The sequence below is a fragment of the Colletes gigas genome, unplaced genomic scaffold (assembly GCF_013123115.1).
Source record: "Colletes gigas isolate AHSC1104 unplaced genomic scaffold, ASM1312311v1 Colletes_gigas_Sc00014, whole genome shotgun sequence".
NCBI classification, from domain to species: domain Eukaryota; kingdom Metazoa; phylum Arthropoda; class Insecta; order Hymenoptera; family Colletidae; genus Colletes; species Colletes gigas.
Genome location: NW_025106643.1, coordinates 3,856,150 through 3,883,996, shown reverse-complemented (window position 1 = coordinate 3,883,996; position 27,847 = coordinate 3,856,150). Strand labels below are relative to the sequence as shown.

Genomic DNA, 27,847 nt, shown 5'->3' with positions numbered 1-27,847 from the left:
TAAAAAAATTATTTTTAGTTGCAGGGGTCAATTACAATCAATTTTAGTCAATAGACATACCCCCGAAATCCTAACCATTTTCGAGAAAAAAAATCGAGTGGATGCTGAAATTTTTCGGCGAAATCAAAAAATTTCAAATCGTTTTAAAAAAATTATTTTTAGTTGCTGGGATCAATTACAATCATTTTTGGTGAATACACATATCCACGAAATCCTAACCAGTTCCGAGAAAAAAATTCAACAATTGGATAAATTTCTCGACAAAATTAAAAAATTTCAAATCGTTCTAAAAAAATTATTTTTAGTTGCAGGGGTCAATTACAATCAATTTTGGTCAATAGACATACCCCCAAAATCTTACATACTTTCGAGAAAAAAATTCTTTACCGAAAATCTAATGTGTGGCCAGAAATATTTCTATAATTTTTTGACGAAGCCTCAATCAACAAATTAGTATCCTTGATTTTCGTCTTATTTTGGCCTCTAGAATCTCTCATTAAAATTTCTCCCAGGGGGTGGTCGAACACCCTGTATACAATATTAAATTATTAAATTATATTATTATATGTATACATATATATCCCCTAGAGAGAAACTCGATGTTCCTAGGGAATTCTACAATATATCCTATTTACTAGATCTCGGGTGGGAATTTCGCTCGAAAACAGAAATTAGACGTGAGTTTCAGACATTAGAAAATCTAAACCGAAACATTCAGAGCGATGGAAAAAATTTCGTGGATCGCGTGAAAGTGTAGCTGATCTAGTTACTCCCTTTGTTCATTTTTTACGTAGAATCGAGAGACATCCATTGACCTTTATCCATAACATTTTTATTTCGCCTTGTGTGCGTTCCAGTGAACGCAACTCCATTTAAACCTCCGTTTCATAGCAAATTCCACGCGATAACGTCATCAATCTTTCTTATCGAGCGGATCCTCTGGTACTTCTTCTTCATTGTTTTCCTTGCTCGTTTTATTTTTCTTATTTTTTTTTGTTTCCCCTCTTTTCATTCGCGTCTTCTCATCGGGGTCTTCTTCTTCGGTTTTCCTTTCGAAGCTCGTTCTAACGGTATGCAGATATATTCATGAAATTGCTCCGGGAACACGAGCAGAACTGCGTGGAACTGGCAACAAATTGCAGATGCTCGTCTTGAAGACTATAAAATCAATTTTCCGTTACAGAAACGAAAGAAGAATAAAAAAGAAAGAAAAAAAAAAGGGAACATGGAAAGAACGAAGAGGATCCGCAGTTCCTGCGATGGCGCAGTAATCACGAGCACCTAATTAGGGCGATAATTTCTGCTAATTGCTTTCATTAGTATACCTCGAATTGCCTTCTTCTTTATCGCTGATATAATTCTATAATTACATCGATTTAACGATATGATGTTTATAACTGTGCCTGGCGTGTCAATGGAACAGCTCGAAACTCCAGGGACATTAGGAAAAATCAGCCCACAGTTTTCCAAGTCCATGTTTTCAACACCGAAAAATATTTCTTTTTTTGATCGAATTTTTGGTGACAATTTATATAGTTAAATTCGATAATTTTATTTATGAGATAAATTAAGTATCGATTTTTAAACTTTACACACAATTTTGTAAACAGAAAACCAAAACATTCAAACTTTTTTGAATCCAAGATCTCCAGATATTCAACTAGAAAGATAATTTTGCATTTTCTTTAAGGGTTGACTTCACTTCCTAGAAAGTCGATTATGACATAATAAATAATGATTTTTAAAATTGAGAAAAACAAAATATGAGAGATTTTTGATCGTTTGTTGAGAAGGAAAATAATTTAGTTGAGCAAATACTGGTTCAATGGTGTCAAATGAAGAAGTACAAAGTTTTGACAGAAATTTTTGAAAAAATTTTTTCATCACTTATTGGTGGGTGAAATTTGATTGTCAAAATCAGTAATAGAAGGCGGATTTTGTGACATAACGTGAAACAGAAATTGTTAGTATATTTAAAGAATTATAATATAATGTATATATCGAAAAAAGTCACGTAAAAATTATATCGAATAAAAGGAAACCAAATAATATTGGTATTAATGTCACTTTTAATATCATTGCAATTCGAGTGATTGTTTGGTTTCGTTATCATTTCAGTTTTGATGCTCGTTTAATCTTGCAGATTTTTGGATTATTAGGGTATCAGTCTTTTTTCAATTTGATCGAGTAATTTTATATTCCTGTTCTCGAGTACGCATATTACAATTGTAACCAGACCTCGAATATTTATGCAAATGCATGTTTTTTAATATTGTATATGTTCTGCATATTTCACATAAAAGATAGACCGAATATGTGGCGTATTTTCTATATGTATATTTCCATACTTTTCCTGTTTTATCATTGCAACAATTCACAAACCATGATGCTTCCATATTGAATTTTTATACTTCTCGTTTCCAATAAAAAACGCTGAATTTATTTAATAATTAATGATAATAATAAATATCATTATTTATTATAATTATATTAATTTAATGGTCACAAACCATGATGCTTCCATATTGAATTTTTATACTTCTCGGTTCTAATAAAAAACGCTGAATTTAGTTAATAATTAATGATAATAATAAATATCATTATTTATTATAATTATATTAATTTAATGGTCACAAACCATGATGCTTCCATATTGAATTTTTATACTTCTCGTTTCCAATAAAAAACGCTGAATTTATTTAATAATTAATGATAATAATAAATATCATTATTTATTATAATTATATTAATTTAATGGTCACAAACCATGATGCTTCCATATTGAATTTTTATACTTCTCGGTTTTAATAAAAAACGCTGAATTTAGGTAATAATTAATGATAATAATAAATATCATTATTTATTATAATTATATTAATTTAATGGTCACAAACCATGATGCTTCCATATTGAATTTTTATACTTCTCGTTTCTAATAAAAAACGCTGAATTTAGTTAATAATTAATGATAATAATAAATATCATTATTTATTATAATTATATTAATTTAATGGTCACAAACCATGATGCTTCCATATTGAATTTTTATACTTCTCGGTTTTAATAAAAAACGCTGAATTTAGTTAATAATTAATGATAATAATGAATCATTATTTCTTATGATTATACTAGCATGCCCCGTCTCGGCTTCGCCCGACCTTGTGCAAAAGCAATTTATGACCAAACGATCGTCCTGACATGTATATCCGCGATAATGCAATTCTCTCGCGAGAAAGCGCTCGAGAAGCTTCGCCACCTGGCGGTAACATCGCAGTACTGCTACGGGTGAGGTATCGCGCGGGCCAAATACATTTTATATAGGGAAAACACACCATCATAAAAGTGCGCGTATAACGCATATTCGTAGAAATTTTTCGATGTTTTTTTTTTTATAAACCATCAGTGAAAGTAGACCTTTCCAACGCATGTACTCGTTTGAAAATCGGTTGAGTGGTTCTCGAGTTATAAAATCACGAACATAGGACAACTTATTTTTATATATATAGATTAATTTAATGGTCGCAAACCATGATGCTTCCATATTGAATTTTTATACTTCTCGTTTCCAATAAAAAACGCTGAATTTAGTTAATAATTAATGATAATAATAAATCATTATTTATTATGATTATAATTATTTCAAATTATAATTAACGAATAATAGTAGATGGTAATTTTATTATCGAAGATGTTGCGATTTGTCAGGCGTGCAATAAGCAGATTATCTGCGATAAAGGTAATAAGCGTAATAATTCAGAGGCAAATACAAATAATCGAATGTAAAATAGGATTCGATTCTATAGCGACTTGTGTCAATTCGGAAAAAATTACTGAATAATAGACAAAATTTGTTTTTTATTAAATATCGTGGCTGAAAATATTTAATTTTGAATAAATTTTCTATTGCAAATGAATTTTAAATGAGTTTTTCTCAACATATAGGAAGATGGTATGAAAAATTAGACAATATGAAGAATTAGAAAAAGTTGGAAATTCTGTATGAATTATTTATTCATAACACTCGAAAAATATTGCAGAGCATAGCGATTGTTGCTATATTGCTAACTTTGTTTGGAAGCATCAACGTCAAGAAACAAATCATGCAATAATCATCGCTGGATTTGTCGAATTATTGACATAATTCGAGCATTATGACCAAACGCGAGAAGTTATAAAGTACTTCTATTCTTCATAACTGTTACAAAGAACTTAAAACTCATATTATATCGAATTGAGTAAAAGTTCTTCCATAAGTGAGTTACTATTAGTTCCTCGTAAAATACTACATGCGTAAGATTAAACAATCGATTTGAAACTCAACTCGATTCCACAAAAGCTTGTACAGGTTTCTTCAACACCTTGTACTCGCGAAGCATAATTACTGTAGATTTCGATGTCAAGTATGTATTTACTTTGCACGTGCTGCTAAGTGATTCATGCTCGTGCGTATGAATAAAAATAACGAAGGGTTTAATCTTAACGAGCAAGTTAATCAGAGATTCGAGTCCACTGGCTCTGATTCATTGTGCAGGTGCAAAAAGAAACAGGTCCAAAAGGATTATTAACACTAGGTTCACGGAGATTCCAAACGAAAAGTAATTAAATTCATAAAATAATATTATTTAAATTAAATATTCAAAATTACATATCTATAAATTAGATATAATATGAATTCTAATTAAAAGAAATACCTTTCTCCGTAAATCTAGCGTTGCAGAAGTACATATGTAGTTTACATACTTAATTTATAATAATATTTTGCTGGCAATAATATATATTTAAAAGAAATTAACTGGAAATTCTGACTCTCGATACTCTTTGAAAAGTATTTGACTCTACGATATAAAATTGCTTTTTTTTAACTCTATTCACTAAAAATGATTGTAATTAACCCCCGGCGATCGAATATAATTTTTCCAGAATGATTTGAATTTTTTAATTTTATCGAAAAATTTGTCTACTTAATGAATTTTTTTCTCAAAAGTGCGAAGGATTTCGGGGATATGTCTATTCACCAAAAGTGATTGTAATTGACCCCTGCATCCGAAAATAATTTTTCCAGAACGATTTGAAATTTTCTTTTTCGTCGAAAAATTTCACACCTTCTCGAATTTTTTTCTAGAAAGTGGGTAGGATTTTGGGGATATGTCTATTCACCAAAAGTGATTGTAATTGACACCTGCAACCGAATATAATTTTTCCAGAATGATTTGGAATTTTTTAATTCTATCGAAAAATTTGTCTACTCGAATTTTTTTCTCAAAAGTGCGAAGGATTTCGGGGATATGTCTATTCACCAAAAATGATTGTAATTGACCCCTGCAAACGAATATAATTTTTCCAGACTGATTTGGAATTTTTTAATTTTATCGAAAAATTTGTCTACTCGAATTTTTTTCTCAAAAGTGCGAAGGATTTCGAGGGTATGTCTGTTCACCAAAAATGATTGTAATTGACACTCCTAATTGAAAATAATTTTTCCAGAACGATTTGAAATTTTTGAATTCAATTGTTAATAACTTTTAAATGAAGCCTCCATCAACAAATTGGTATGCTTGATTTTCGTCTTGTTTTGGCCTCTAGAATCCCCCATTAAAATTTTTCCCAGGGGTGGCCGAACACCCTGTATACACTTCCAAAAAATGAAATAAAAAATTGACTTTTATGAGGACCCACATGAGCCTGCCCCCTTAATATTTCCGTTTCCAAAATGAGCCTCATAATACTGCAATAAATACATAAAATAAAGGAACACTTGACAGTAAATCATATAGCGTTCTACTAGAAATTTCACCCGTCTTAGAATCACGATCGAGTTTCTAATAATTCAATTTTTCTAAACATAAATTGCTGTAAACGTCGTCGCCATTCTTGGGTTATTCTCCTTGTCAGTCACACGGACATGCAGGTACGTATCTCTCGACTACCTACTGAAATTAGCAAAACGTCATCATTATTACTCGTTCAGGTAGCTCTCGCCTCGACAGATCTGTTTCTTTCTTCGAACAAGTGAAACGGTTATCCAAAGTGCCGATGCATGTACACGCACACGTGTACCCCCGGCAAAGTGTCCGGAAATTCGTGAAATTTCCCCCGTCGGACGTTGATGGTTTCACGAGCGCGGACCAACGCGGAGTATCGCCACCGGGAAACAACAATCGGTCCCGCTGTATACACACCGATCGCGCGCGGGTATTAACCGGCGCACGGGGTACCGGAAGTTACGTTTGACAAACCGCATGTAAGCGGAATACGGACACGGGCGCGCGCGACCCGTGTAATTTTATGTTTGTGCTTGTTGAACCGTGATCGCGTTTCTGTGGTGGCCTAAGCAACGCGCGCGTGGTCATTTCGATCGCGCGATCGCCGGTCTATGTGTTTAGTTAATTCTACGGTATATTGTCGCGAATATCTGGGCCGTGTTAATTACCCCCCTCCCCTCTCTTCCCCCGATTCTAACTAAAGAAGAACAGAAACCGTCCAGACTTCAATTTTAATGTACTTTTGCAGAGTGTGGTAGTAAACTGACTCTTTTTGACGCATGTTTTGAGCCTAACATATTTCTATTTCTATTTTGGGTGCAATACTGGCACTAAATCACTATTGGCTTCGTAATAACACAATTTATCTTCTATTTTTTGATTTTGATTAATTTTTTTAATTCTGTATTTCTGTACTTTCATCTGTTTTCTGTTCCTTACTCCGGGTATTCACCTTCTTTCTACTCTTTTAACTCCTTCTCCCCCTCATCTGAGCCTAACATAGAAACAAGTATTTTTCCGGTTAAATATGTAGGAGATTTGTATTGAATATTCGTGCCACGCTGTAGTTTTGTTCAATATTAATTTATGTGCAAAAGGGTTGAAAGTGTTTTGTTAAAGAAAGAAGGGGATACTAGGGACTAGGACAGCGAGGCAACAGGGAGTGAGAAACGAGTAATTGTGAAAGACGGACGTGATTTTAATTTGTGTTGCTAATTATTAATTTGTGCGTTCCAAATTTGTTTACTATAATTATATGATTTGTATTGTATTGTTAAATCCTACAAATATAGCTTCATTTTTCAACATAGTCTATTGGTTAAGTCAATACACTTTTCCTAGCGATGCTGTAACCCTTTTAACCCTTTCAAATAGTAGGTGTCTTGCTCTGCAAAGTAGGCATTTACTCGTTAAATGGAAATCTTAGTCCTCTAAGCTATATTTTAAGGTTAGTGTTTGATAATTACACTTAATTTCGTACAGATATCAAAATCTACGGCTCAGTCGAACAGTAACCCCCATCGATCAGGAAAAAACCACACATATACATAGAAACGAAAGAAGGGAGAAAAAAACTTAACCTATTAGAGCGCCACCTTGTGGTATCACTCAATAACAAAAAGAAAGGCGGGAAATTGAAATTGGGGAACCCCCATCAATCAGGAAAAAACCACATACACACATAAAAACGAAAGAAGGAAGAAAAAAACTTAATCTATTACAGAGCCATCTAGTGGCATCACTCGATAACAAAAAGAAAGGCGCGAAATTGAAATTGGGCAACCCCCATCAATCAGGAAAAAACCACACGCATAGAAAAAACGAAAGAAGGAAGAAAAGAACTTAACCTACTACAGCACCACCTAGTAGCATCACTTAATAACAAAAAGAAAGGCGCGAAATTGAAATGTGAATATTCTAACACTCAGGAAAGAGGAAAAACCACACACATACATAAAAACGAAAGAAGGAAGAAAAACACTTAACCTATTACAGCGCCCCCTAGTAGCGTCACTTAATAACAAAAAGAAAGGCGCGAAATTGAAATGTGAATATTCTAACACTCAGGAAAGAGGAAAAAACCATACACATACATAAAAACGAAAGAAGGAAGAAAAACACTTAACCTATTACAGCGCCCCCTAGTGACATCACTTAATAACAAAAAGAAAGGCGCGAAATTGAAATGTGAATATTCTAACACTCAGAAAAGAGGAAAAGATCGCTGAGAATCCAGATCTGAATACGATGGTCAACCAATTCGAAACACAATTCGTGAATTTTGGTCATGGCGACTGCCAAAGTGTGAGCCAAAGTCTATCTTTACAAAAATACTGACATCGACTGACACAAACGACTCCCAAACAACAACTGAGCGTCCAAAATTGCTAAAATTTTCACAGGTATTCGTCGAAGCACATACCACTGTACTGCCAAAATGATTTTAACGAGAAACGCCATCTTCGTGTCGAGGCTCAAGACTTTTCAGAAGACCCTTGCATTTGATGCAGATACTCAAGATCCGAATAATTAAAATGAGACAATTATAACCCTACCAACTATTCAGAGGAGCTCCACATCTTTTGAAATCCACGTTTTCCTCGTAATTTGTACCAAAATTCTGCAAAAGCACACTAAAATCGAAGTCATTTCGTATCACCAAGACAGTTCGTATCTTTCTAAATCTACCAACAGCGGGGAGGTAGGGCGTCTAGGGTTCGAGTGCTTATCGAATGGGACACGGTTCAAATCGGAGATGCTGACAAGTATCCAGTCAAAATGGTAGCGCGGGGCAGAACGGGGTAGTCGCGTTTCATTTCGCTAATACGCGGCGTACGCTAATGGGGTTGGTCGTAATTAGCGTCGAATATGTTTACGAACATCAGGCAATCGAAACGTCGCGACTGAGACAGACGTACGATCCCAGAGAAGGGAAGGGCGATGTTGGGGGTGGTGGTCGATCGTTTCAAAGCAAAATACAATTAGCAAAATAAAGACGTCGACGTCGTATCTGTGGGAAATCTAATTGCTTTTTAAGTAGTTTTATATAGAAAGTAGGCTTAACTGTAGATTCTAGCTCCACAGATTTATAATTGGACGTACTTTCGACCGATTTTTCGATGTTTGAGACAGTCACTAAACCTCCATATTCTCTAAAATACGTTCTCCTTTGGAAGCTATATTTCATAATCGACACTTTTTTATTAGAATTTTTTAAACTTCATCAAATCAACGTTCTACGAATGCTGACAAGGGAAGGACACGAATTCTTCGATTTTAATGTACTTTTACAGAATGATAGAATTCTTGTCCAAAATGATCTAAAAAGCAATTAAATTTCATAGATACAACGACTACACTTTTATTTTACGAGACCCCTCTGGTCCAATTTTATCAGTTTTATCGATAGATACACATTAATTGGGTGTTTTATAGTTTTTTATTTAAATTTCCATAATCAGGAAAAGAAAATTCGAGAAACTTTGTCACCATTAATACCATCAGAGAAAACTAATAATGTTTCGTTTCAAGCCTGGGAAATTCAGATTTCTTGGTACTCGATCATCTTAAGAACAAATGGGGACTTAACGTAGGCGGTAGCTATTTCCGAGAACAGACTAACGAAGTGAAGATTACATGAGTGGAATTACGCACAAAGAGGTTCCCTAATTGTAGGTCTGAAAATCTAGAGACATTTATACCACATTTTAAAATTGGAACAAGAATCTACAAGCTATTTCTTTCGTAACCATAGCATAATAAATCATTAAACGCGCACGGTTTTATTTTTTCGTTTGCGTTACCCTTGAAGCTCCCTAGTAATTTTGCCAGAATCTCAAGCAAAGGAGCTTTTTGCTTCTTTGAATGGAGTTGTTTGCGCGGCGATGTCGTTTTCTTTTCCCCCTTTTCTCTCTATTTACATGTATGAGCGAATTTCACGGAATTTCATTACTAAAATTAAGTTATTGTTAACAAATTCAACAAAGTGAAATTTCATTTGGGTAATTGGACCATACATTTCGAGCTCTAATTAAATACAATATACTATATTACGAAATATAGAACAATACGAGTGTTACTTGTGTGTCGTTATCGAATTCCGTTGATTCGGTTCGACGCGATTCCGACAATAACTCCTTTCTGGATTGAAAATACGAACTAAAGCTACCGGGAGATGCAAAATTATAAATGTTACTTGGGTCTCGGAATCTACGAATACATTAAATTTATTAACATCAACGAAAAGTTGTTCATTACTTGGATCGAGTTTAAAATAAATTTAAAAATAATCAATCATTATTTATGACTGAAACTGGATGCATTCGACCAATTAGATTTTGTATCTTGTGTTATGGTTCATGTAACTTCTGATTCAAATTTATGGTAATCAATATCGATAACGTAAATGAATCATAATAAAGAAAAAAATAGAGTGAAAATAGAGTAAATAACATTAGTACAACTATTATGAGCAACTTTGCAATTTTGCAATTTTTTTGAAATGCAATTTTGGTAGATTAAAATCGTTATTTGTGACTGAAAACATTTTAGTCGATAAAATAATTATCCTATAATTTTGCATTTAATTTGGTAAACTTTTTCAACATTATTTGACAAATAATATTTTATAATAATATTCCTTGAATGTCCAGGTGCAAAACAACTTTTGCAAATAAATTGTGATTGCTTGTAGTGTTAAAAAAAATTTGTAACACTTTGCATGCCAATAATTTTGAAGGAATGGATTTGATTACGATAATTAGGGTCCCCGATTTTTTGCGATGGTTCTTGTTTTACATACCTTGCGTGCGTTCGTACCATCCATCAAAGGGATTCAATCTGAAAATGCTTGGCCAGGTCTTTACCGGTATCTCATCGCTGTCGTCGAAGCTCATATCGGGGAAATCAAAAGTCATCGGTCTGATTAAGCGATTTCTCGTGTCGGACGGTTGAGCGACTTCAAAGTTCGTCTGCTCGTCGCTGTCCGGTTCGCGCGTTCCTGCAAAAAACACAGAAATTTGCTTTTTAAAACCACGTCACTCGCATTCAAACAGAAACATATCTCAAATATACATTTTGCAACTTTTAAGAATTATCAATTTTATCTTTTATATTACTATCATTGGATTTTTATTAGATAAACGTGGATCTCAACAAAATTATTTTATTTATTTTATTTGCATAGTTGCAACCTCGTTCTACCGTATTTTAACACTTTACCGACCGGTAGCGATTAATTAATCGGCTATCGGTCGGTAAGCGTCGGCCGATAAAACAGTTGATTAATAGGCTATCGGTCGGTAAGCGTTGGCCGGTAAAACAGTCGATTAATAGGCTATCGGTCGGTAAAGTGTTAATATAAAAAAAAATTTCTGGGGAAAGTTACGTCATCGACCTTAAAAATCATTTTTTATTTGCTGTTTGACAATTATTTAGAAAAATAGACAATATCGTGATAGCAATATAAATTGTCTGTAACCTTTTATATTACTTTCAGTGGTATTTCATTCAGTAAACATGTATTTCAACAAAATTATTCGATTTATTTTATTTTCGTAATTGCAAGTTTGATTATTCATAAAATCGACTGTATCGTTCTACTGCATTTTAATATTATGTAAAGATGTTTTTGATAGAAGGAAGATAAAATTTCTGGGGAAAGTTACGTCATCGATCTTAAAAATCATTTTTTGCTATTTGACAATTATTTAGAAAAATAGACAATATCGTAATAGCAATATAAATTGTCTGTAACCTTTTATATTACTTTCAGTGGTATTTCATTCAGTAAACATGTATTTCAACAAAATTATTCGATTTATTTTATTTTCGTAATTGCAAGTTTGATTATTCATAAAATCGACTGTATCGTTCTACTGCATTTTAATATTATGTAAAGATGTTTTTGATAGAAGGAAGATAAAATTTCTGGGGAAAGTTACGTCATCGATCTTAAAAATCATTTTTTGCTATTTGACAATTATTTAGAAAAATAGACAATATCGTAATAGCAATATAAATTGTCTGTAACTTTTTATATTACTTTCAGTGGTATTTCATTCAGTAAACATGTATTTCAACAAAATTATTCTATTTATTTTATCTTCATAATTGCAAGTTTGATTGTCCATAAAATCGACTGCATTTTAATATTATATAAAGATGTTTTTGATACAAGGAAGAGAAAGTTCCTGAGGAAGGTTCCGAAAACCTGTAGATCTTTCATACATCGTCAATTATTTATAAAAATAGATAATATTCTCAAGATATAAATTGTCTGCAACCTTTTATATTACTTTCAGTGGTATTTCATTCAGTAAACATGTATTTCAACAAAATTATTCTATTTATTTTATCTTCATAATTGCAAGTTTGACTATCCATAAAATCGACTGCATTTTAATATTGTATACAGATGTTTTTGATACAAGGAAGAGAAAGTTCCTGAGGAAGGTTCAGCAAACCTGTAGATCTTTCATACATCGTCAATTATTTATAAAAATAGATAATATTCTCAAGATATAAATTGTCTGCAACCTTTTATATTACTTTCAGTGGTATTTCATTCAGTAAACATGTATTTCAACAAAATTATTCTATTTATTTGATCTTCATAATTGCAAGTTTGACTATCCATAAAATCGACTGCATTTTAATATTATATAAAGATGTTTTTGATACAAGGAAGAGAAAGTTCCTGAGGATGGTTCAGAAAACCTGTAGATCTTTCATACATCGTCAATTATTTATAAAAATAGATAATATTCTCAAGATATAAATTGTCTAAATTGTATAGAAAACTGTAATACTGTATCGAGCATGAAACGGTTAAATATCGAGTACACCGGTTCGACGATCCTTAAAAAGCCGAAAGCACCGAATGGAATCTTATAATTATTCTTGCTCGCCGTTGTGCCATGCTCGAGATCCTTTCAAATGCCACACAGCACTTAGTGCTTTACAAGGAATTTGCTGAAGTGATTTATCGTCGGGCCCTTTTAGTGCCTCGCCACTGAATCCGGGCTACCAACCCCCACTGTCAAACAAGAAAAGCAGGATTCTCTATTTCTGTGTACACACAGAGAGAGAGAGAGGAATAGAAGGAGAGCTTGATACACATGGACAAATTCAATCGGTAATCGATGAGCACGTCGATAACCATTTCGTGAAAAAACAAATATAGTGACCACACGAGGTCTCATTTGCAAACTGTCAAAGAACCGTGTGTATCCAAAGTCACGATACACGATCATCGTTACAGAATGATCGATCGAGCCTTCGTTTATAAAGAGATTCGCGGTTGCACGTTCGAACGATCCTCGATGTTGTTCACTTTCGAGGAACGACAGACTTTTTCGAATTGTTGCCATGCATCGCTGAACCTCGATTATTCAAACCAATAGGAATTCTCAAATATATGTATTTAAATTGTAAGTGAGTTAAACGTTTGCAAAGTCGTGAAATTTTCTGCATATTAAACACATCAACGCTTCGACGCCATTGTTAATTGTACTACACCATCGACGAAATTTTTTTTTTAAATATTTTGTATATTCTCCCGTCAAATGAATAAATATATGAACATCCATGGTTAAGTGTTTAGTGAATTCCAAAGTCCAAAACGTAATCTTGGCATTAACGTTAATTTCTTTCGATTCGCCATTTTCAGATAGTGGCAGGGACTGTCTCGCAGAGAGATTGTGTATTTCCAGGGAAAAGGAAACTTGTTAATTGTTCGCTTTTAGGTATTGTCTTGGGATTCTTTGGTGTTCAATACCGTAGTGGTAGTTCGTGCTCTGCGCGGATGAGCTGATTAGGTGTATCTTGATTCCAGGTCCAGGGGGTCCGTGAAACTTTCCAAGTAAAAATAGACACCGTAAACAACCAAAGACGAAGCACATGGAACCGTTTTCAACCCTTCTATGCGGTATATTAATCGAGAAAAGAATATACTTTGATTCGGTGCTCACGAATGAAATAACTATTCACTTAATGCCTGGATGTCCTCCAGCTGGCTGAGGCCACTGGGCCTGTAACACCTAAAGCCTTAATGCAGACCTAATACCCTGCTAAAGGTTTTCTCATTGCTATAATATACAGTGTGATCTGTTGAAGGGGTCAAAGAATTCGAAGAAACACTGTTTTCAGAGAACCTTTAGAAGTTAACGTAGGTTTTAGGAATTTAGTTATCAGATTTTTTGCTACTGTTTAACTTTCAGTTTGGAAAATAAGTCAAATTGAAGAGCAAGCAAGATTAGAAGCTATACAATCTTATAACATTCGTATATTTTCGTAATAAGTAAACAAATTTCTGTCATGGATGCTATAAATGCTTGGAATCAGAAATTAGGAAGAATTTTTTGCTACTGTTTAACTTATAGCTTGGAAAATAAGTAAAATCAAAGAGCAAACAAGATTAGAAGCTATACGATCTTATAATATTCGTAATTTTCGTAATAAGTAAACAAATTTCTGTCATGGATGCTATAAATGCTTGGAATCAGAAATTAGGAAGAATTTTTTGCTACTGTTTAACTTATAGCTTGGAAAATAAGTAAAATCAAAGAGCAAACAAGATTAGAAGCTATACGATCTTATAATATTCGTAATTTTCGTAATAAGTAAACAAATTATCTGTCATGGATGCTGTAAATGCTTGGAATCAGAAATCAGGAAGAATTAATAACATTTCATTGCTCCATAAAACACACAGATATCGTCAAACTCAACTTTTTTTATAATAAGAAACTTATGCTAGGTGTCTACTTGGACAACTGCCTTATGAAGAGAAAAAAGACCTGTAGTTTGTGTAAATAATTAAAATTCACTTATTGGCGCGTTGACTGCCAGACCTAAGCTCTCTAATTGTCCATGAAAACGAAACCATGTCTCCAGACAATTGCAAACTAGCATACCCACAATTTGTAATTGAACTTATTTTTATGGCCTCGTTAAATTTCAATTCCATTTAAATTTCTCTATTTTTGTATCGCACGAAAATTATGCAAATTTCTGTCATGGATGCTATAAATGCTTGGAATCAGAAATCAGGAAGAATTAATAACATTTCATTGCTCCATAAAACACACAGATATCGTCAAACTCAACTTTTTTTATAATAAGAAACTTATGCTAGGTGTCTACTTGGACAACTGCCTTATGAAGAGAAAAAAGACCTATAGTTTGTGTAAATAATTAAAATTCACTTATTGGCGCGTTGACTGCCAGACCTAAGCTCTCTAATTGTCCATGAAAACGAAACCATGTCTCCAGACAATTGCAAACTAGCATACCCACAATTTGTAATTGAACTTATTTTTATGGCCTCGTTAAATTTCAATTCCATTTAAATTTCTCTATTTTTGTATCGCACGAAAATTATGCAAATTTCTGTCATGGATGCTATAAATGCTTGGAATCAGAAATCAGGAAGAATTGATAACATTTCATTGCTCCATAAAACACACAGATATCGTCAAACTCAACTTTTTTTATAATAAGAAACTTATGCTAGGTGTCTACTTGGACAACTGCCTTATGAAGAGAAAAAAGACCTATAGTTTGTGTAAATAATTAAAATTCACTTATTGGCGCGTTGACTGCCAGACCTAAGCTCTCTAATTGTCCATGAAAACGAAACCATGTCTCCAGACAATTGCAAACTAGCATACCCACAATTTGTAATTGAACTTATTTTTATGGCCTCGTTAAATTTCAATTCCATTTAAATTTCTCTATTTTTGTATCGCACGAAAATTATGCAAATTTCTGTCATGGATGCTATAAATGCTTGGAATCAGAAATCAGGAAGAATTAATAACATTTCATTGCTCCATAAAACACACAGATATCGTCAAACTCAACTTTTTTTATAATAAGAAACTTATGCTAGGTGTCTACTTGGACAACTGCCTTATGAAGAGAAAAAAGACCTGTAGTTTGTGTAAATAATTAAAATTCACTTATTGGCTCGTTGACTGCCAGACCTAAGCTCTCTAATTGTCCATGAAAACGAAACCATGTCTCCAGACAATTGCAAACTAGCATACCCACAATTTGTAATTGAACTTATTTTTATGGCCTCGTTAAATTTCAATTCCATTTAAATTTCTCTATTTTTGTATCGCACGAAAATTATGCAAATTTCTGTCATGGATGCTATAAATGCTTGGAATCAGAAATCAGGAAGAATTGATAACATTTCATTGCTCCATAAAACACACAGATATCGTCAAACTCAACTTTTTTTATAATAAGAAACTTATGCTAGGTGTCTACTTGGACAACTGCCTTATGAAGAGAAAAAAGACCTATAGTTTGTGTAAATAATTAAAATTCACTTATTGGCGCGTTGACTGCCAGACCTAAGCTCTCTAATTGTCCATGAAAACGAAACCATGTCTCCAGACAATTGCAAACTAGCATACCCACAATTTGTAATTGAACTTATTTTTATGGCCTCGTTAAATTTCAATTCCATTTAAATTTCTCTATTTTTGTATCGCACGAAAATTATGCAAATTTCTGTCATGGATGCTATAAATGCTTGGAATCAGAAATCAGGAAGAATTAATAACATTTCATTGCTCCATAAAACACACAGATATCGTCAAACTCAACTTTTTTTATAATAAGAAACTTATGCTAGGTGTCTACTTGGACAACTGCCTTATGAAGAGAAAAAAGACCTGTAGTTTGTGTAAATAATTAAAATTCACTTATTGGCGCGTTGACTGCCAGACCTAAGCTCTCTAATTGTCCATGAAAACGAAACCATGTCTCCAGACAATTGCAAACTAGCATACCCACAATTTGTAATTGAACTTATTTTTATGGCATCGTTAAATTTCAATTCCATTTAAATTTCTCTATTTTTGTATCGCACGAAAATTATGCAAATTTCTGTCATGGATGCTATAAATGCTTGGAATCAGAAATCAGGAAGAATTGATAACATTTCATTGCTCCATAAAACACACAGATATCGTCAAACTCAACTTTTTTTATAATAAGAAACTTATGCTAGGTGTCTACTTGGACAACTGCCTTATGAAGAGAAAAAAGACCTATAGTTTGTGTAAATAATTAAAATTCACTTATTGGCGCGTTGACTGCCAGACCTAAGCTCTCTAATTGTCCATGAAAACGAAACCATGTCTCCAGACAATTGCAAACTAGCATACCCACAATTTGTAATTGAACTTATTTTTATGGCCTCGTTAAATTTCAATTCCATTTAAATTTCTCTATTTTTGTATCGCACGAAAATTATGCAAATTTCTGTCATGGATGCTATAAATGCTTGGAATCAGAAATCAGGAAGAATTAATAACATTTCATTGCTCCATAAAACACACAGATATCGTCAAACTCAACTTTTTTTATAATAAGAAACTTATGCTAGGTGTCTACTTGGACAACTGCCTTATGAAGAGAAAAAAGACCTGTAGTTTGTGTAAATAATTAAAATTCACTTATTGGCTCGTTGACTGCCAGACCTAAGCTCTCTAATTGTCCATGAAAACGAAACCATGTCTCCAGACAATTGCAAACTAGCATACCCACAATTTGTAATTGAACTTATTTTTATGGCCTCGTTAAATTTCAATTCCATTTAAATTTCTCTATTTTTGTATCGCACGAAAATTATGCAAATTTCTGTCATGGATGCTATAAATGCTTGGAATCAGAAATCAGGAAGAATTGATAACATTTCATTGCTCCATAAAACACACAGATATCGTCAAACTCAACTTTTTTTATAATAAGAAACTTATGCTAGGTGTCTACTTGGACAACTGCCTTATGAAGAGAAAAAAGACCTATAGTTTGTGTAAATAATTAAAATTCACTTATTGGCGCGTTGACTGCCAGACCTAAGCTCTCTAATTGTCCATGAAAACGAAACCATGTCTCCAGACAATTGCAAACTAGCATACCCACAATTTGTAATTGAACTTATTTTTATGGCCTCGTTAAATTTCAATTCCATTTAAATTTCTCTATTTTTGTATCGCACGAAAATTATGCAAATTTCTGTCATGGATGCTATAAATGCTTGGAATCAGAAATCAGGAAGAATTAATAACATTTCATTGCTCCATAAAACACACAGATATCGTCAAACTCAACTTTTTTTATAATAAGAAACTTATGCTAGGTGTCTACTTGGACAACTGCCTTATGAAGAGAAAAAAGACCTGTAGTTTGTGTAAATAATTAAAATTCACTTATTGGCGCGTTGACTGCCAGACCTAAGCTCTCTAATTGTCCATGAAAACGAAACCATGTCTCCAGACAATTGCAAACTAGCATACCCACAATTTGTAATTGAACTTATTTTTATGGCCTCGTTAAATTTCAATTCCATTTAAATTTCTCTATTTTTGTATCGCACGAAAATTATGCAAATTTCTGTCATGGATGCTATAAATGCTTGGAATCAGAAATCAGGAAGAATTAATAACATTTCATTGCTCCATAAAACACACAGATATCGTCAAACTCAACTTTTTTTATAATAAGAAACTTATGCTAGGTGTCTACTTGGACAACTGCCTTATGAAGAGAAAAAAGACCTGTAGTTTGTGTAAATAATTAAAATTCACTTATTGGCGCGTTGACTGCCAGACCTAAGCTCTCTAATTGTCCATGAAAACGAAACCATGTCTCCAGACAATTGCAAACTAGCATACCCACAATTTGTAATTGAACTTATTTTTATGGCCTCGTTAAATTTCAATTCCATTTAAATTTCTCTATTTTTGTATCGCACGAAAATTATGCAAATTTCTGTCATGGATGCTATAAATGCTTGGAATCAGAAATCAGGAAGAATTGATAACATTTCATTGCTCCATAAAACACACAGATATCGTCAAACTCAACTTTTTTTATAATAAGAAACTTATGCTAGGTGTCTACTTGGACAACTGCCTTATGAAGAGAAAAAAGACCTATAGTTTGTGTAAATAATTAAAATTCACTTATTGGCGCGTTGACTGCCAGACCTAAGCTCTCTAATTGTCCATGAAAACGAAACCATGTCTCCAGACAATTGCAAACTAGCATACCCACAATTTGTAATTGAACTTATTTTTATGGCCTCGTTAAATTTCAATTCCATTTAAATTTCTCTATTTTTGTATCGCACGAAAATTATGCAAATTTCTGTCATGGATGCTATAAATGCTTGGAATCAGAAATCAGGAAGAATTAATAACATTTCATTGCTCCATAAAACACACAGATATCGTCAAACTCAACTTTTTTTATAATAAGAAACTTATGCTAGGTGTCTACTTGGACAACTGCCTTATGAAGAGAAAAAAGACCTGTAGTTTGTGTAAATAATTAAAATTCACTTATTGGCGCGTTGACTGCCAGACCTAAGCTCTCTAATTGTCCATGAAAACGAAACCATGTCTCCAGACAATTGCAAACTAGCATACCCACAATTTGTAATTGAACTTATTTTTATGGCCTCGTTAAATTTCAATTCCATTTAAATTTCTCTATTTTTGTATCGCACGAAAATTATGCAAATTTCTGTCATGGATGCTATAAATGCTTGGAATCAGAAATCAGGAAGAATTGATAACATTTCATTGCTCCATAAAACACACAGATATCGTCAAACTCAACTTTTTTTATAATAAGAAACTTATGCTAGGTGTCTACTTGGACAACTGCCTTATGAAGAGAAAAAAGACCTATAGTTTGTGTAAATAATTAAAATTCACTTATTGGCGCGTTGACTGCCAGACCTAAGCTCTCTAATTGTCCATGAAAACGAAACCATGTCTCCAGACAATTGCAAACTAGCATACCCACAATTTGTAATTGAACTTATTTTTATGGCCTCGTTAAATTTCAATTCCATTTAAATTTCTCTATTTTTGTATCGCACGAAAATTATGCAAATTTCTGTCATGGATGCTATAAATGCTTGGAATCAGAAATCAGGAAGAATTAATAACATTTCATTGCTCCATAAAACACACAGATATCGTCAAACTCAACTTTTTTTATAATAAGAAACTTATGCTAGGTGTCTACTTGGACAACTGCCTTATGAAGAGAAAAAAGACCTGTAGTTTGTGTAAATAATTAAAATTCACTTATTGGCGCGTTGACTGCCAGACCTAAGCTCTCTAATTGTCCATGAAAACGAAACCATGTCTCCAGACAATTGCAAACTAGCATACCCACAATTTGTAATTGAACTTATTTTTATGGCCTCGTTAAATTTCAATTCCATTTAAATTTCTCTATTTTTGTATCGCACGAAAATTATGCAAATTTCTGTCATGGATGCTATAAATGCTTGGAATCAGAAATCAGGAAGAATTAATAACATTTCATTGCTCCATAAAACACACAGATATCGTCAAACTCAACTTTTTTTATAATAAGAAACTTATGCTAGGTGTCTACTTGGACAACTGCCTTATGAAGAGAAAAAAGACCTGTAGTTTGTGTAAATAATTAAAATTCACTTATTGGCGCGTTGACTGCCAGACCTAAGCTCTCTAATTGTCCATGAAAACGAAACCATGTCTCCAGACAATTGCAAACTAGCATACCCACAATTTGTAATTGAACTTATTTTTATGGCCTCGTTAAATTTCAATTCCATTTAAATTTCTCTATTTTTGTATCGCACGAAAATTATGCAAATTTCTGTCATGGATGCTATAAATGCTTGGAATCAGAAATCAGGAAGAATTAATAACATTTCATTGCTCCATAAAACACACAGATATCGTCAAACTCAACTTTTTTTATAATAAGAAACTTATGCTAGGTGTCTACTTGGACAACTGCCTTATGAAGAGAAAAAAGACCTATAGTTTGTGTAAATAATTAAAATTCACTTATTGGCGCGTTGACTGCCAGACCTAAGCTCTCTAATTGTCCATGAAAACGAAACCATGTCTCCAGACAATTGCAAACTAGCATACCCACAATTTGTAATTGAACTTATTTTTATGGCCTCGTTAAATTTCAATTCCATTTAAATTTCTCTATTTTTGTATCGCACGAAAATTATGCAAATTTCTGTCATGGATGCTATAAATGCTTGGAATCAGAAATCAGGAAGAATTAATAACATTTCATTGCTCCATAAAACACACAGATATCGTCAAACTCAACTTTTTTTATAATAAGAAACTTATGCTAGGTGTCTACTTGGACAACTGCCTTATGAAGAGAAAAAAGACCTGTAGTTTGTGTAAATAATTAAAATTCACTTATTGGCTCGTTGACTGCCAGACCTAAGCTCTCTAATTGTCCATGAAAACGAAACCATGTCTCCAGACAATTGCAAACTAGCATACCCACAATTTGTAATTGAACTTATTTTTATGGCCTCGTTAAATTTCAATTCCATTTAAATTTCTCTATTTTTGTATCGCACGAAAATTATGCAAATTTCTGTCATGGATGCTATAAATGCTTGGAATCAGAAATCAGGAAGAATTGATAACATTTCATTGCTCCATAAAACACACAGATATCGTCAAACTCAACTTTTTTTATAATAAGAAACTTATGCTAGGTGTCTACTTGGACAACTGCCTTATGAAGAGAAAAAAGACCTATAGTTTGTGTAAATAATTAAAATTCACTTATTGGCGCGTTGACTGCCAGACCTAAGCTCTCTAATTGTCCATGAAAACGAAACCATGTCTCCAGACAATTGCAAACTAGCATACCCACAATTTGTAATTGAACTTATTTTTATGGCCTCGTTAAATTTCAATTCCATTTAAATTTCTCTATTTTTGTATCGCACGAAAATTATGCAAATTTCTGTCATGGATGCTATAAATGCTTGGAATCAGAAATCAGGAAGAATTAATAACATTTCATTGCTCCATAAAACACACAGATATCGTCAAACTCAACTTTTTTTATAATAAGAAACTTATGCTAGGTGTCTACTTGGACAACTGCCTTATGAAGAGAAAAAAGACCTGTAGTTTGTGTAAATAATTAAAATTCACTTATTGGCGCGTTGACTGCCAGACCTAAGCTCTCTAATTGTCCATGAAAACGAAACCATGTCTCCAGACAATTGCAAACTAGCATACCCACAATTTGTAATTGAACTTATTTTTATGGCCTCGTTAAATTTCAATTCCATTTAAATTTCTCTATTTTTGTATCGCACGAAAATTATGCAAATTTCTGTCATGGATGCTATAAATGCTTGGAATCAGAAATCAGGAAGAATTGATAACATTTCATTGCTCCATAAAACACACAGATATCGTCAAACTCAACTTTTTTTATAATAAGAAACTTATGCTAGGTGTCTACTTGGACAACTGCCTTATGAAGAGAAAAAAGACCTATAGTTTGTGTAAATAATTAAAATTCACTTATTGGCGCGTTGACTGCCAGACCTAAGCTCTCTAATTGTCCATGAAAACGAAACCATGTCTCCAGACAATTGCAAACTAGCATACCCACAATTTGTAATTGAACTTATTTTTATGGCCTCGTTAAATTTCAATTCCATTTAAATTTCTCTATTTTTGTATCGCACGAAAATTATGCAAATTTCTGTCATGGATGCTATAAATGCTTGGAATCAGAAATCAGGAAGAATTAATAACATTTCATTGCTCCATAAAACACACAGATATCGTCAAACTCAACTTTTTTTATAATAAGAAACTTATGCTAGGTGTCTACTTGGACAACTGCCTTATGAAGAGAAAAAAGACCTGTAGTTTGTGTAAATAATTAAAATTCACTTATTGGCTCGTTGACTGCCAGACCTAAGCTCTCTAATTGTCCATGAAAACGAAACCATGTCTCCAGACAATTGCAAACTAGCATACCCACAATTTGTAATTGAACTTATTTTTATGGCCTCGTTAAATTTCAATTCCATTTAAATTTCTCTATTTTTGTATCGCACGAAAATTATGCAAATTTCTGTCATGGATGCTATAAATGCTTGGAATCAGAAATCAGGAAGAATTGATAACATTTCATTGCTCCATAAAACACACAGATATCGTCAAACTCAACTTTTTTTATAATAAGAAACTTATGCTAGGTGTCTACTTGGACAACTGCCTTATGAAGAGAAAAAAGACCTATAGTTTGTGTAAATAATTAAAATTCACTTATTGGCGCGTTGACTGCCAGACCTAAGCTCTCTAATTGTCCATGAAAACGAAACCATGTCTCCAGACAATTGCAAACTAGCATACCCACAATTTGTAATTGAACTTATTTTTATGGCCTCGTTAAATTTCAATTCCATTTAAATTTCTCTATTTTTGTATCGCACGAAAATTATGCAAATTTCTGTCATGGATGCTATAAATGCTTGGAATCAGAAATCAGGAAGAATTAATAACATTTCATTGCTCCATAAAACACACAGATATCGTCAAACTCAACTTTTTTTATAATAAGAAACTTATGCTAGGTGTCTACTTGGACAACTGCCTTATGAAGAGAAAAAAGACCTGTAGTTTGTGTAAATAATTAAAATTCACTTATTGGCTCGTTGACTGCCAGACCTAAGCTCTCTAATTGTCCATGAAAACGAAACCATGTCTCCAGACAATTGCAAACTAGCATACCCACAATTTGTAATTGAACTTATTTTTATGGCCTCGTTAAATTTCAATTCCATTTAAATTTCTCTATTTTTGTATCGCACGAAAATTATGCAAATTTCTGTCATGGATGCTATAAATGCTTGGAATCAGAAATCAGGAAGAATTGATAACATTTCATTGCTCCATAAAACACACAGATATCGTCAAACTCAACTTTTTTTATAATAAGAAACTTATGCTAGGTGTCTACTTGGACAACTGCCTTATGAAGAGAAAAAAGACCTATAGTTTGTGTAAATAATTAAAATTCACTTATTGGCGCGTTGACTGCCAGACCTAAGCTCTCTAATTGTCCATGAAAACGAAACCATGTCTCCAGACAATTGCAAACTAGCATACCCACAATTTGTAATTGAACTTATTTTTATGGCCTCGTTAAATTTCAATTCCATTTAAATTTCTCTATTTTTGTATCGCACGAAAATTATGCAAATTTCTGTCATGGATGCTATAAATGCTTGGAATCAGAAATCAGGAAGAATTAATAACATTTCATTGCTCCATAAAACACACAGATATCGTCAAACTCAACTTTTTTTATAATAAGAAACTTATGCTAGGTGTCTACTTGGACAACTGCCTTATGAAGAGAAAAAAGACCTGTAGTTTGTGTAAATAATTAAAATTCACTTATTGGCTCGTTGACTGCCAGACCTAAGCTCTCTAATTGTCCATGAAAACGAAACCATGTCTCCAGACAATTGCAAACTAGCATACCCACAATTTGTAATTGAACTTATTTTTATGGCCTCGTTAAATTTCAATTCCATTTAAATTTCTCTATTTTTGTATCGCACGAAAATTATGCAAATTTCTGTCATGGATGCTATAAATGCTTGGAATCAGAAATCAGGAAGAATTGATAACATTTCATTGCTCCATAAAACACACAGATATCGTCAAACTCAACTTTTTTTATAATAAGAAACTTATGCTAGGTGTCTACTTGGACAACTGCCTTATGAAGAGAAAAAAGACCTATAGTTTGTGTAAATAATTAAAATTCACTTATTGGCGCGTTGACTGCCAGACCTAAGCTCTCTAATTGTCCATGAAAACGAAACCATGTCTCCAGACAATTGCAAACTAGCATACCCACAATTTGTAATTGAACTTATTTTTATGGCCTCGTTAAATTTCAATTCCATTTAAATTTCTCTATTTTTGTATCGCACGAAAATTATGCAAATTTCTGTCATGGATGCTATAAATGCTTGGAATCAGAAATCAGGAAGAATTAATAACATTTCATTGCTCCATAAAACACACAGATATCGTCAAACTCAACTTTTTTTATAATAAGAAACTTATGCTAGGTGTCTACTTGGACAACTGCCTTATGAAGAGAAAAAAGACCTGTAGTTTGTGTAAATAATTAAAATTCACTTATTGGCGCGTTGACTGCCAGACCTAAGCTCTCTAATTGTCCATGAAAACGAAACCATGTCTCCAGACAATTGCAAACTAGCATACCCACAATTTGTAATTGAACTTATTTTTATGGCCTCGTTAAATTTCAATTCCATTTAAATTTCTCTATTTTTGTATCGCACGAAAATTATGCAAATTTCTGTCATGGATGCTATAAATGCTTGGAATCAGAAATCAGGAAGAATTGATAACATTTCATTGCTCCATAAAACACACAGATATCGTCAAACTCAACTTTTTTTATAATAAGAAACTTATGCTAGGTGTCTACTTGGACAACTGCCTTATGAAGAGAAAAAAGACCTATAGTTTGTGTAAATAATTAAAATTCACTTATTGGCGCGTTGACTGCCAGACCTAAGCTCTCTAATTGTCCATGAAAACGAAACCATGTCTCCAGACAATTGCAAACTAGCATACCCACAATTTGTAATTGAACTTATTTTTATGGCCTCGTTAAATTTCAATTCCATTTAAATTTCTCTATTTTTGTATCGCACGAAAATTATGCAAATTTCTGTCATGGATGCTATAAATGCTTGGAATCAGAAATCAGGAAGAATTAATAACATTTCATTGCTCCATAAAACACACAGATATCGTCAAACTCAACTTTTTTTATAATAAGAAACTTATGCTAGGTGTCTACTTGGACAACTGCCTTATGAAGAGAAAAAAGACCTGTAGTTTGTGTAAATAATTAAAATTCACTTATTGGCTCGTTGACTGCCAGACCTAAGCTCTCTAATTGTCCATGAAAACGAAACCATGTCTCCAGACAATTGCAAACTAGCATACCCACAATTTGTAATTGAACTTATTTTTATGGCCTCGTTAAATTTCAATTCCATTTAAATTTCTCTATTTTTGTATCGCACGAAAATTATGCAAATTTCTGTCATGGATGCTATAAATGCTTGGAATCAGAAATCAGGAAGAATTGATAACATTTCATTGCTCCATAAAACACACAGATATCGTCAAACTCAACTTTTTTTATAATAAGAAACTTATGCTAGGTGTCTACTTGGACAACTGCCTTATGAAGAGAAAAAAGACCTATAGTTTGTGTAAATAATTAAAATTCACTTATTGGCGCGTTGACTGCCAGACCTAAGCTCTCTAATTGTCCATGAAAACGAAACCATGTCTCCAGACAATTGCAAACTAGCATACCCACAATTTGTAATTGAACTTATTTTTATGGCCTCGTTAAATTTCAATTCCATTTAAATTTCTCTATTTTTGTATCGCACGAAAATTATGCAAATTTCTGTCATGGATGCTATAAATGCTTGGAATCAGAAATCAGGAAGAATTAATAACATTTCATTGCTCCATAAAACACACAGATATCGTCAAACTCAACTTTTTTTATAATAAGAAACTTATGCTAGGTGTCTACTTGGACAACTGCCTTATGAAGAGAAAAAGACCTGTAGTTTGTGTAAATAATTAAAATTCACTTATTGGCTCGTTGACTGCCAGACCTAAGCTCTCTAATTGTCCATGAAAACGAAACCATGTCTCCAGACAATTGCAAACTAGCATACCCACAATTTGTAATTGAACTTATTTTTATGGCCTCGTTAAATTTCAATTCCATTTAAATTTCTCTATTTTTGTATCGCACGAAAATTATGCAAATTTCTGTCATGGATGCTATAAATGCTTGGAATCAGAAATCAGGAAGAATTGATAACATTTCATTGCTCCATAAAACACACAGATATCGTCAAACTCAACTTTTTTTATAATAAGAAACTTATGCTAGGTGTCTACTTGGACAACTGCCTTATGAAGAGAAAAAAGACCTATAGTTTGTGTAAATAATTAAAATTCACTTATTGGCGCGTTGACTGCCAGACCTAAGCTCTCTAATTGTCCATGAAAACGAAACCATGTCTCCAGACAATTGCAAACTAGCATACCCACAATTTGTAATTGAACTTATTTTTATGGCCTCGTTAAATTTCAATTCCATTTAAATTTCTCTATTTTTGTATCGCACGAAAATTATGCAAATTTCTGTCATGGATGCTATAAATGCTTGGAATCAGAAATCAGGAAGAATTAACAACATTTCATTGCTCCATAAAACACACAGATATCGTCAAACTCAACTTTTTTTATAATAAGAAACTTATGCTAGGTGTCTACTTGGACAACTGCCTTATGAAGAGAAAAAAGACCTGTAGTTTGTGTAAATAATTAAAATTCACTTATTGGCGCGTTGACTGCCAGACCTAAGCTCTCTAATTGTCCATGAAAACGAAACCATGTCTCCAGACAATTGCAAACTAGCATACCCACAATTTGTAATTGAACTTATTTTTATGGCCTCGTTAAATTTCAATTCCATTTAAATTTCTCTATTTTTGTATCGCACGAAAATTATGCAAATTTCTGTCATGGATGCTATAAATGCTTGGAATCAGAAATCAGGAAGAATTGATAACATTTCATTGCTCCATAAAACACACAGATATCGTCAAACTCAACTTTTTTTATAATAAGAAACTTATGCTAGGTGTCTACTTGGACAACTGCCTTATGAAGAGAAAAAAGACCTATAGTTTGTGTAAATAATTAAAATTCACTTATTGGCGCGTTGACTGCCAGACCTAACCTCTCAAATTGTCAATGGAAACGAAACTATGTCTCCAGACAATTGCAAACTAGCATACCCACAATTTGTAATTGAACTTATTTTTATAGCTTCGTTAAATTTCAATTCCATTTAAATTTCTCTATTTTTGTATCGCACGAAAATTATGCAAATTTCTGTCATGGATGCTATAAATGCTTGGAATCAGAAATCAGGAAGAATTAACAACATTTCATTGCTCCATAAAACACACAGATATCGTCAAACTCAACTTTTTTTATAATAAGAAACTTATGCTAGGTGTCTACTTGGACAACTGCCTTATGAAGAGAAAAAAGACCTGTAGTTTGTGTAAATAATTAAAATTCACTTATTGGCTCGTTGACTGCCAGACCTAA

The 27,847-nt window shown here is 33.0% G+C and overlaps 1 protein-coding gene across 1 annotated transcript in view; it reads right to left on the bottom strand.

The window, feature by feature from the left end:
• The window catches only part of LOC122399621 (icarapin-like), a 105,343-nt gene that overhangs the window by 22,461 nt on the left and 55,035 nt on the right, over positions 1-27,847 (bottom strand). Inside the window, exon 2 of the mRNA XM_043400420.1 lies at positions 10,564-10,761. Coding sequence (XP_043256355.1) covers positions 10,564-10,761 — 198 coding nt within the window. The remainder of the gene's footprint in view (positions 1-10,563; positions 10,762-27,847) is intronic.